General features: G+C 39.3%; 1 protein-coding gene across 1 annotated transcript in view; it reads right to left on the bottom strand.

Moving 5' to 3' along the window:
* Positions 1 to 12,730, bottom strand: part of ttll7 (tubulin tyrosine ligase-like family, member 7) — a 63,698-nt gene that overhangs the window by 20,965 nt on the left and 30,003 nt on the right. The window contains exons 11-15 of the mRNA XM_079483591.1: positions 10,299 to 10,446; positions 9,500 to 9,573; positions 7,048 to 7,183; positions 2,097 to 2,183; positions 528 to 690 (exon numbers count right to left, since the gene is read on the bottom strand). Of these exons, the coding sequence (XP_079339717.1) occupies positions 528 to 690; positions 2,097 to 2,183; positions 7,048 to 7,183; positions 9,500 to 9,573; positions 10,299 to 10,446 (608 nt within the window). The remainder of the gene's footprint in view (positions 1 to 527; positions 691 to 2,096; positions 2,184 to 7,047; positions 7,184 to 9,499; positions 9,574 to 10,298; positions 10,447 to 12,730) is intronic.

Here is a 12,730-nt window from a genome sequence, read left to right as displayed (position 1 = left end):
TTTGTGCTGTTAGCTATGTGCAAAGAGCTTTGAGGTTTTTTTACTTTCAAAAGATAGTACAGTATATAAAGCAAAGTTGAAGTGTTTTAAATTATAGCTTGAAGGGTCACAGTAGCTTCCCAACACCGTCAGACCATTCACCCAATGGTCTCATCCTCAAATGGGACATCCACAGACCTTCTACAGTCTGTTCACGGAGTGTCTAAAGCATATGTCTTCACAAAAGAGGGAAACAGGGTGATTTCAGGTTAGCAACTAATCTGAATTCACTCTTTATTTCTTCATTTTGTAAACTGTAATCTGATTGGATGCTTTTATGCAACTTCCAGAAAACATGTTGACAAAACTTAACTCTAAGGAACTCTCGCTGGTCACTAAATACTCACAGTCTGTTAGGTGGACAATATTTGGCCATAAGACGCATTGCATTTCATTTGCTCAAAGTTTTGGCTACACGAGACCCGATTAACATGCCTGGGCCGCTCCTGATTAAGAGGTTCCCAGACCACCAGAGAAGAAAAACTCACTAGAGCGTTCAGAGGTGTTGAGCTTCTCCTGCGTGATGCTGCTGCTTTCATCTTCTCCATCGGCGTCAGAGCCGGAGCTGCTGTCACTGCAGCTGCCCGAGGAGTCCTCAGGGTCTCTGTGCCCTCTGGGTGACGGGCTGCTCTCCGGCATGGAGGACAGGGCCTACAGACAGACAATCACACAGACGCATCCGCAGGGAGAGAGAAAAATGTCAGTGTTGCAGCCTTCACCCCAAGTCCAATTAACGTTTGTCACCGGCGGCAGGGTGGCGCTGATGCACGCCCGACGCGCCGAGTCTTGATTAATGTCACCGCAGGAACATGTTTATTCGCTCCGAAACACATGCACGCACGTCAGGGGAATTAATCTATTAAGTCCTTCAAGAAGTTATCGAACAATGAATTGAATAACTGTCCCGCACTTCGGAGGAAATGACTCTTAGCCTCATGAACGCGCTAATTTCACCTTTTCAACCACAATCTGGCTCAATCCGACAGGAAAGAAAAACCCCAGATGAGATTTCAACATGTACCAAATGTGTATTCTAGAGATCCGTGGGATTAATAAGAAGTAAATGAAGTTTTCCTCAAAGGGAGGAAGTTCACCCGAAAAGTCAAAAATCTCACATTATTTTGCTCGCCCTTATGGCATCCCAGATGACTTCCTGAATTCAGTCAAAATAGTCAATAACAAATATCCATCACTTTATATACATATGACGGTTTAAATTAATAGTGTATTGTACATTTTGTATATAAAATACGTATTTTTTTATATGAAAGGCAATGTGTAGTTGTTAAATAACACGGCTGGTGTTAGGGTGAGTCAATTATGGGTGAATTTAGATGAATTATTCTTTAGGTGCCTTTTGAAAAACAAGAAAAAGAACCACATGTCTCTTGTGGAGATCTTAAAGAGATCTCAGAAGTATCACCACATTTCATACCAGATTATTTTACTATAGATCTAAACTGAACTCTATAAATCGTATAAGTCTATTCGCTAACTGTATCTCTATTACTGTATCCTCTTACTTCAACACATTTGTGTACAGTATATTTTAATGTCTCCTCAAATGTGAGGAGAAACATCTCAGACGAAGTTGATGCTTAAATGAACCATAACTAAGAACTCCATTAGGTCTCCTGAGCCCGAGAAGAGCAATACCCAAAGCCATAAAACTCTCCTCCGGGACGCTCTGTTTGTGATTACACCCACAGTGTTAATTTGGACAGAGCTTTAAATGAAATCACCCAGAACTATGAAGACGGCAAATTCACTATAGAATGACATGCACCCAATAAAAAACGACATATTCTCAAAATCTATTAGTCTCTGGTTTGATTAAACTAATAGTCGACTACTGACTTAAAAGAGTGCTGTGTAATTGTGGACTATCAGGCATTTCTTAGTGAATAGCTACAACAGTCCTTCCCTAAAGAAACTTTTATGTAGAATAATAAGGAGGACAAGCTGAGATGATTTAAGCCGTCTGTATGCAACTATATTAAATAAATGTGAAAAGCAGTGTTTTTGACTAATATAGTTCAGGTGGGGTGTGTAGTTACCTTGGGTCCTTTCTGTTTGGAGGTTTTTCCCATCAGTTTCTCATCATCCAGTTCACACTGTTCTAGCAGGTCAAGGATATCCTCCTCCTTAAGAACAATAAACAGACATGCGGTTCAAACCAAAGCCACAAACACTTACACATTTAGCTCCATGTAATATTTGGACTGTATATTTTAACTATATTCTAAACTATGAGCAATTGAGTCGTGTTTGGAAACTTTCAGAATCAAAACAGCATATGTTGCATGTCGCCTGAATCATTTCTTGGCATAAATCACAAGCGGAGAAATCTCCTCGGAATCTGAACCAACGTTCCTTCATTCCTGAATGCTGTCATCATCCCATTTTACTTTTGAAACATGACATTTGTGAGTGAAGAGAGATGCAGTTTTCATGTTGAAAAAAGGTTTAGGTGGGACTTGATTTTATAAACCGGAATCTGATTGGACAGAAAAGCGATTGACGGCAGTCAATAATGGAGTAGATAACACATATTGTTGTAGATTACAGAGATACACAGTTCATTATAATATATTATTATTAATTATGATAATATTAATTGTATTATTTTAAAATTTTGTAAATTACTTGTTACCAAACTTGTTTATTAGACTTCTAATCCAAATCTAAACTCTAATACAAAGTGACTGAGCGTCCACTGGTTCATAAAAAAATCAATGTTGGTTTAGTTATTTGTGACAAAAAAACACTGTTCGCTGAGAAAGATTCAGATGAGAAAAGAGTAGACATCACAATGACGGCACAAAAATGGTATTCGGTAGAGATTGAGTCATCACAATCAAGAGACTGATCGATACTGTTCTGATTCTGTGCACCGACACATTTTCATTCTCCTGAAAAAAAATAAGATCTGTGCCTCACAGACTCTGATGTTTCTCCATTACAAATGTTGCACGCTTTTCAAGCAGAAACATTATCCTGGTTCTAACTCAATAAGCCGGCCATTGATCTGTTGTTCTGGCTCAGATGGAGAGAGAGTTTAAGTGCATTAAACCCTGTTTTTTTGCTCATCGCTGCCTTCCATTGTTACTCTAATCCAGACTCTTTGTTCGAGTAGGCAGCTGAGGGAAGATGGGCCGCAATAAGCCCACATTCTGACTGCAGGTGATGAGTCAATATTTGCTACTGTGAGATACCTGCTACATTTGGTTTGGTTGCCCTTCATCTGGGCGCAGTTTAAAAAAGCTGATTTTATGGTATTTTTCTGTTGGAGAACAAGGTTTGAGGGAATTGGTGGACACATTCTTTTGCATTAAATATACTATTTTAAAAGTTTATTCCAGGGTTCGACTCTGTAAATACAAAAGATATATTGTTTGAATGCACTGTAACTCACTTTGGATATACTCATCCGCATAAACACGAAGGCTGCGTCTGAAATAGCCTACTTCCTTACTATATAGTAGCCAAAAATGAGTACGAGTCATGAATAGTATGTCCGAAACCTCAGTATGCAAAAAACAGTAGGCGAGAATTAACCAGATGGTCTACTAATCCGCCGAGATTCGTGAGTGTGGATCTCTATCCCATGATGCCACGGGATCTGAGCAACGGTCAAATTTCAAAAGTAAATCAAATAAATATAGCGGAAAACTTTAAGGCGGACGTCCGTTCTTCATGTAAGTGCCAATTAGTGAATTTCTAGTCACTACATTTTTTTTATCAACGCTCACGTATAGGTTGTTGTTAATACGTCATAGGTCAGATAGCATACTGGTCACATGACCAAAAAACAAGGCGGACACAGGGGGTCCGAAAAGTTTTCATACTACACACACTGACACTATATAGTACGTACTGATTTAACGGCCGATAGGAAGGTACTTATTTAAATTCAGTACGTACTCTCACAGTCTGCGATTTCGGCCGCAGCCAAAGTTTCCATGAACAATTTGTTAGATTAAAGCTGCAATCCGTAACTTTTGCCTCTCTATCGCCATCTCTGTTTAAAACAAAAAAGCAGGTTATTTTCCACACCTATCTTTACGTAGGTCGAAGTCAGATGACGTCAAACGGACAAATACATGCAAAATCGCACTAGACAGCACAATTTATGTATCATTATTATAAGATGACCATTACGAATTGGGGTAAGGGACTGTAAGAAGATATTTATGTAGTTTGTGATTAAAATAAAAAGTTACGGATTGCAGCTTTAATTCGAAAAGCTTTAAGAAGCGAATGGGCAATTTGGTGTCCATCTTTACATTGTTAATGTGGGTTTTAGAACAAGTAATGAGTCCAAGAAGAGTCTTCAGACAGACTCTAATCACTCAAGTAATCCCATTACAATCTAGCAAAAGTCATTAGTAACTCAACAAATTACTTTCTCGAGATAACTTCCCCACGCTGCTGGACGCTGTTTGTATTTTATGAGGGGCTGATGGACTAGAATTTGATGCTCAGGGTTTCTGGCAATGAAGGCGCTGATCTGAAGAGAAAAGCTTTAGCACACTGACGGATAGGAAGGTCAAAGACCACACGGCAATGGCATCCGCTCATGGCTTTTGGTTGAGTCCCAAACAAGCCAGACACCAGCTCCATATGAAACAGCTCACATGCTCCCCTGCCACATTAACAGACGGCTCCTGCCTCCAAAATACAACCTGCCTAACGACCATCTCGCCAGCGCCGGCGAGCCTCTGCTCAGCAATTCAAACTAGTGTGCGACCACACTCCAAAGTCACATTTCAGATTCCATCAATATACGCTATGAAGATGAGACCCTTCCGACAATATGTCACATTCATATGCATGTATACACAGATCCGGCCTTGAAAATCCCCGTAAAATGAACATCCAGAGTTTTCGGGAAAGAACGAACAACGCAATAATGAACTCTAGCTGAATAGTGAATTTCAACAGAGGCCTTCACAATGAAAAGAACAAGGAGCACAGGAAAATGTCTATGTAAAGCACAAAAAGCAAGGTTTGTACATTTCTGAAGAAAATATGAGTGGGGTTTGCCAGTGCAGCTATCTCATGTGATGCTACACTGTAGTACAATGATGAGAATGGTTGCCAGGGCGTTGCTATAATTTGTGAATATGTGGTACATCGTAAAGTTTATTGTATTGTATTGAATTACAAGTCTGTCTGTCTAATCTATCTGTCTTTCTGATCTGTCTGTCTAATCTATCTGTCTTTCTGATCTGTGTCTCTGTCTGTCTGTCTAATCTATCTGTCTTTCTATGTCTGTGTATATTATCTATCTATCTGTCTGTCTGTCTGTCTGTCTCTCTCTATCTGTCTTTCTCTGTCTGTGTATATAATCTATCTGTCTTTCTGTATGTCTGTCTGTCTGTCTTTATGATCTGTCTGTTTAATCTATGTGTCTGTTTATCTATATATCTGTCTCTCTGTCTGTCTAATCTATCTGTCTGCTTATCTAAATATCTGTCTGTCTAATCCATCTGTCTAATCTATGTCTGTTTATCTGTATACTATATCTATCTATCTGTCTGTCTGTCTGCCAGTCTGTTTATCTATATATCTGTCCCTGTCTGTCTGTTTATCTAAATATCTGTCTGTCTGTCTAATACATCTATCTGTCTGCCTGTCTAATCTATGTGTCTGTTTATCTATATACTCTGTCTGTCTGTCTTTCTGATCTGTCTATTTAATCTATGTGTCTATTTATCTATATATCTGCTTATCCGTCTCTCTTTCTGTCTATCTACATTGTCTGTCTGCTTATTTATTCACTGTATCTGTTTATCTGTCTCTCTGACTGTCTAATCTATCTGTCTATCTGTCTGTTTATCTAAATATCTGTCTGTCTGTCTGTCTAATACATCTATCTGTCTGTATGTCTGTCTAATCTATGTGTCTGTTTATCTATCTATCTATCTGTCTGTCTGTCTGTCTGTGTCTGTCTGTCTGTCTGTCCAAAACGCCAGTCCGTGCAACAAATAAATACAAACTTATGTCTATCTATTGATCTATCAGTCTTGTCTGTCTGTTTTTGTTATGCTTAATTCTTATCCAATTTAATCAGTATTTCTATCATTTATAATGACGTTTATGCTGAAATCCAGAAAAAAATAGGCCAATTCAAAAGGTTTTCTAATTTGAAATAAAGCTGTAATCCGTTTATTTTGCCTCTCTATCGCCATCTTGTTTAAAACATGAAATCAAACTGCATTTCCGCAAAATCGTCCCAATATCTCAACCTATAAATCATTAATGCAGTATAAGCTTATCGCTGAACACTTATTATTTAAGTGCTTACTCAACAACTGATCTTTAAATGGAAAAGGTTATGGTTAGCTGCTTTAATAAAAAAGTGTTATAAAGTGAAGCAGCTTCTTGCTGAAATGCAGCTTTGGGATATTTCTTACCTGAAATCTGAAATAATTACTGGAACGGTGCTCTTTTACTTACTTTAAATGTTACAAACTCCTTTATTTCCAGGTTTGAGGTGGACATTTCTTAAATCTGAGGCGTCTGGGATGACGTATAAGTGCTGACCAGGGGCGGGTTGCATAAACTGCTTAGACTAGTCTTAGAAGTTGTAAGTAGTAAAGATAACTTCTTTAAATCAGTTACATAAAAATATAGACTGGACTTATTGAAATATGAAATGTTTGACTGATAAATCCAAAGAAATTGCCCGTCAGTGAGACTAGTGGTGCCTAGTCAGGAAATATTTGCCTGCAAGTTTGATCACTTATTAAAGTATTAGCCCTTATTGCTTTATTTATTTAAGAGCTATGGATCTGAACAAAGCCCAAGTATTAGCAACAGTAATCGTGATGCCCTCCCCAGCAAACACCCGTAGTGAGAATCAGCTGGTTAGGACAAAATGAATTGCTAAAGAACACCATTCCACAGTCGTCCTCAATGTTTTCTGAGAGGAGGAGCAGTCATATGGGGAGGGATCTGAGGGTAAAGACGGAGAGGTGGTTGAGTTGCAGCTCAGGTACGTGCCTTCATTCGTTTCAGCGGATTATTCATTTCCTTTTGAAGTGAAGCTGCTCGCCCAGCGAGAAATGTCTGAAAGGCAACTGAAAGAAGACTCTCATATTTCTCCAGGAGCAGCTTGTCATCGGGAGGGTAAATACGCCTGTGCAGAGAGAGAGAGAGAGAGAGAGAGAGAGAGAGGGTTTTATCTGATTATCTGATTTAGCAGTCTGGTCCGCCTGCTTTTCTAATCAGCTAACAAACCTCATTGGTTCTTTTCACACATGCACATGTCCATTACTGCTGCGTGCTAATGATTAATGCGTTTGTCTTTATTAGACGTTCAGACTAAACAAAAGCCAGAGAAGTGTAAACCATCCGCTGTATCTGACGACGGATCTTCAGATGGGTGCCGTACCGGGTCACATACTGTATATAATTAAAACCAGTTCTCAAACGGTTTCGCTTCAGGAGACGGATTTTACATTAGACTTCCATTGGCGTCTCGACGCAGACACAAACTTGTTTAGAGAATAATGTTTTTGAAGATCAAACATTTACTCAAACTTGAATAGGCCTTGGGAAACCGGAAATGTTGGCCCTTACGGCACGGGGGTCTTCCAGGGAGAAAAGGGCCACCCATAAATTCTGGCCTAGACACCCCGAGGACAACCACTGATCAAAACAATAGTGGTGCGTTAATCAAAATAAACATTGAAGAAGGAGCTCGGCATATCGTACCTCCAATATGTCAATGTTCCGGATGAATAAACTGAACCACACTCAAGACCTTTCAAACAGGCTCTTAGGGCGTAATCAGAAGCTCAAGTAATGTAAATGTTCAGATCAGAAGATAAACCGTCCCAAATCCATTAAGAGCTACAAGCACGACGGACAGACAAGCTTGTGCGCCGGCAGTAATCTAGCAAAAGGAAGCGAGCTTTAGTCTTGCGCATATGGCGCATGTTGAAATCCGGGTCTGACCCACAAACCTCAAACGCTTTTCTTCATATTTCAGCATTTTTGGGGGTGTTTTTATTTAGAAAACAGAAAAGCACATGGGCGCTAAATGACCTATTTAGGAAACGGCTTCCTGTTGGATTTTTCCTCCGAGGCTCTGAAGCGGAGGTCGTATTATGGAGTGATTTGTCACAATTACAAATGATCCGACGTGTGAAAAATGCAGTGTATGCTTAATGACGTGGTTTCTCTTTGAAGTAGACACACTGTCTTGACTTCACCAAGAAAGAGTGAGTGGAGACGTGCGGGTGAAATAAGGTCAAGCCAGGTCTTCGTTGGGCATGTAACGGCATGAAATACAATGAATGGGTGGTGCCATAAAATGCAGGATTCATTTAGCTTCTGATGCATTTGCTTTCTTTGCAAAACATCAGAAGTCATTAAAGAGTGATGAAGAGACTGTCTGACTGAAGAGAATCTGTGTTCAGATCATCCGATCATTCAGTATTAATGTTTTAATCCAAAACCTAGTGAGCTGCCACGCCGTATATAGAGTAGGCAGCTACCTTCAAAGACAACAGCCTGAATGTTATGGACCCTCAACATTTTAGAGGCAATAGGCTTGTTCGACTTGATGTGGGAGATCCGACAGGCGGATGACATCAAAGTACCGCGAGAGCGTTTAGAAACCAAACTTTTTATAGTTTTTCGAATCGCTCTCGCGGTACTTTGATGTCATCCAGCGCCACATCAAGTCAAACCAGCTTAATAGCTTCAGGTCTCATGGGATGTGTGTGACATGGTAAGACCGACTCTAAATTGACCTGCCACTGTTGTATGTCCATTGTATGTCATGTGAAAGTCAAAAGAGGTCAAGATTTTCCTAATGGTTAGAGCGTTGGGCTTGTGATCAGAAGGTTGCCGGTTCTAATCTCAGTGCCAGCAGGTCATGACTGAAGGGCCCTTGAGCAAGGCACCTTAAGAAATAAAACTCCTGTTGCCCTCACGTGGTTCAAAATCTGTTTGACTTTCTTTGTTTTGTGGAACCCAAAAGAAGATATTTTGAGAAATTTCTCAGTGGTTTTGTGTCCATACAATGGAAGTCAATGGAGACAATGTTGTTGGGTTACCAACATTCTTTAAAATACTGTCTTCTTCTTTTCAAATCATACAGGTTTGAAATGACATGAACGTGAATAAATGATGAAGGATTGTATGTTTTTCTGTAAAATATCCCTTTAAAAAAAGAATGAACATACAACAAGTTTGAAACAATATGGTGGCGAGTCGGTTTCTTTAAAACGCTTTCTTCGTAAATAGATTGCTTGGTTTTGAAACAGAACATCTGCCGCATGTCTGGGACGTACCAATGTTTGTCTTTCATGTTCCCAACATGATGTCCTCGCCCCATCCCCATTCAAGAGTCTCATAAGGATACAGTCACGTATCCTAAACCGAGCCAAGCCGCAGGTGTAAGCGAGATGTCTTGCAGTACAACAAATGCTTAGAGACCCCCTACCTGTAGTTTCCCAGGTGTCGCTTTTCGTGTTCGTCCCTGGAGACCTGCTTGCGGACCTGGGTCAGTCTTTCTTTCTGAAAGCACAGCACGGGTGAATAAGTGGTGAGAAGAGCAGCAAAGAATTGTGGAAATAAAGCTAGCGCTATCCTGCGGTGCAATTGAGACACCCACAACCCAATAACAATGTGGACGGATGAATCCTTTCCCATATTACGAGGCACCTTAATGAAGTCTGAGAGTTAGCGGGCGCGAAAAACAGCCTCTTCTCGACACTTGTTAATACGGGGGGCCTATTCATAATTCATATAGATTTAACTCCCACCGTAGCATTTTAATACATCAAAAACTATAATTGTGGAAAGGTCAGCTGGTCAATTTGCAGTGGCGCAGCAGGGTGTCTCCTATTATAGTCACTGATCTCTGTTAAATGCTGGTACAGGCATATTCGCTCAGCCCCCAATCGCCCATCCCACCGCTCTTCTTCAGTCGGCTTTGCCCTTTGAAAATACCACCTACCTGCAGTCATCTCACGCTCATTAATCTCTTCTTATAATAAAAGTTGATTGAAAGACCAATCAAGGACAGATGCACGAAAGCGTCTTCGACTGAACTGCCTCTGAAAACGCTATTCGGTCGGGCATCTTTATTTCGCAAAGGAATTACAGATGCAAAGGACCACACAATGAACTATTCAGTAAGTGCTTTCTTCCCACATGAGCCCCTCAGCTCAATTTTCATTCTTTGGTCAACTATCTCCTACGAACTGTATTTTTCTGTTTAACTTAAATACGAGCCGCACCAGTTCCTCTCTCCTACGCTCCAATAGGTAACGTTGTTTCTCCCATTCAGATGTCCCCGCCGTCAGTTTCCTCATAGATCCCTGTCCGTACAGCCGCCGCTGGGCTTCTGCCTTCTGCTGGGCCAGATTCCGCCGTTTATCACTCGCTCTAGATAGAAAAAAGAAAGCGCTCATGAAACGGCACTCAAAGTAGCCTAAACTTCCAGCCTGAATCCTGACGGACTTCCACACTCCATACATCACTCGGCTTGACAGCTTTCGGCACTTCATGATTTCATTGGTCACTGGCCCTTTACATTTGCTGTTGTAAATGGCCACTCAGGGTCAGCCGGGTCCTGAATCGCTTGGGAATCCTTCACGTTTCTTTCATTTCGCACTTCGGGCTGCTTGGTTTCAAGAATAAAAATGCACCAAGTCATTGGTTTCGGGAAAATAAGAAACACAAGCTGGCTTTGATATGTTACTGGTTCAATGGAAGTTTTGGATCAGCTGAGAAACAGTAAATGTCTGTAGGGACCTACAACAAATTTAATGCAACAAAAAGGGCTGAACGGTATGACTAAATAATCATGGTGAGTCATTTCTTATCACAAAAACAATATATTTATCAATTATAGAATTATAGAAGAACTACCTGTTTCACTACACAGCGTTTGAACAAAATACAACCAATAGAAAAAAGGTAACCGATTTTAAAATATATCTTTAAGATTGAATTATATATGTGCGATTTAATATGATGCTACTAATACTAATAATAATATAATAAGTTAAAACTGAAACCGGAAGTATCGTTTTATTCCCAGGAAATTCAACTATTCAATTGTTTTATATATTTTTACATTACCATGTAATTCCTTTTTTACAAATGTTTCAGTATAGACTGTTTCATCGGACGCAAGCGTCTGGACTGCCGTTAACTGCCATCTGCATTCGTTTACCGGTCTGGCTAGTATCTAATAATATTACTTTTTTATTTATGTTCATTTTCACTTATATTATTATTTTATGGTTTAATAATTCTATTAAATAAACGATTTGTTGAATTTTGTATATTCATATTATTAAATAAAAATGAATGAGTTGTGTAGTTTTCGAATCCAATTGCACGTGCCTGCGTGCGTGTGGGGACAACACCAGGTGGTTAACAAGAGTACAGCGCAAAGTGCAGCACAACATTGATGCACCAAAAAACAATCAAACATGAATTTACAGAATTTGTATGAACAGAATATACCTTTTATAACAAATAAAAGTAAAATACGAAATTAGCCAATGTGCAAAATAATTAGTTTAGGCTAAATATCTGAAATGCAGGGGAACATATATTCAAAACACAAGCCGCAAATAGTCGAATGAATTGACATTTTCCATAAACATCACGTAACAATGCTGTGCCGCTAACTAGACCAGATCTCGTCTCAAAACTATATTTTTAGCTGTAGAATGTGTGCGGTTGAATCTTAACCGGTATGATGTATATGGCATCCTCTACTGTCACCATTGTACCACCTAAACCTAGAAAGCTAGCATTGCTGAAACCTGATGTCCTGCTGGTCTGAGTGTGTCTGCTTTTATACTGCTGTTATACTGTTGTAAAGCCACTCTGGGTTATATTTAGTACAAAAGGTGAACCCTGGATCTGAAGAGCAGGCCTACAATAATCAATCAAAGGTGACCCTGTGTGCTGACAAATACACACACACACACTCAATAAACAAAAACACATACACACATGAGACATATACAAATTTAAAGGAATATTCTGCTGTAAATGTACAGTAATACAAAGACCATGTAGACTTAATGGATAACACTACAAAATAATTAGTATTAGTTCATGCATTTGCTAATAACAAAACAAACAATGACGGATACTTCTACAGCATTTATTAATCCTTGTTCATGTTTAATTCAACATGTACAATAACTTTTATAAGCATAATAATTATAATATTTTTAGAATAATACATTGTTTTAATCAAACAGTGTAAATGTAAACATTAGTAAATGCACAGTGAACTGACATAGGGCAGTTCATAGGGCAGTTTCCCGGACAGGGATTAGGATTCATCTTTAGTTAAATTAGGACATTTAAGAGGTTTTAACAAACATGCTTTACTAAAAACATTACGTGCATTTGAGACAACACAAAGGGTATTTTAAGACATGTCAGTGTAAGTTGTTTTCAGTTTGGACAGCTCATACATTTATTTTAGTCTACGGCGAACACATGTCCACCCAAGAATGTTATGAAATTAAAGCCATAGAACATATATTCTAACATGTAAAATGCTAATCCAAGGCCGGTCCAAAACCAAATCAACTACATGAAAATGTAAATATAAAAATTAAGATCAAATTATATATGTAATTGTTGAAGTGGACTAATGTTTACATCTTACACTGGCTCCCAGTTAACTTCCTGTGTT

Source organism: Barbatula barbatula, assembly GCF_947034865.1.
Source record: "Barbatula barbatula genome assembly, chromosome: 20".
In the NCBI taxonomy this organism is placed as follows: Eukaryota; Metazoa; Chordata; class Actinopteri; order Cypriniformes; family Nemacheilidae; genus Barbatula; species Barbatula barbatula.
Note: the sequence above shows the minus strand (reverse complement) of the source record. Positions and strands in the feature narration are given on the sequence as shown.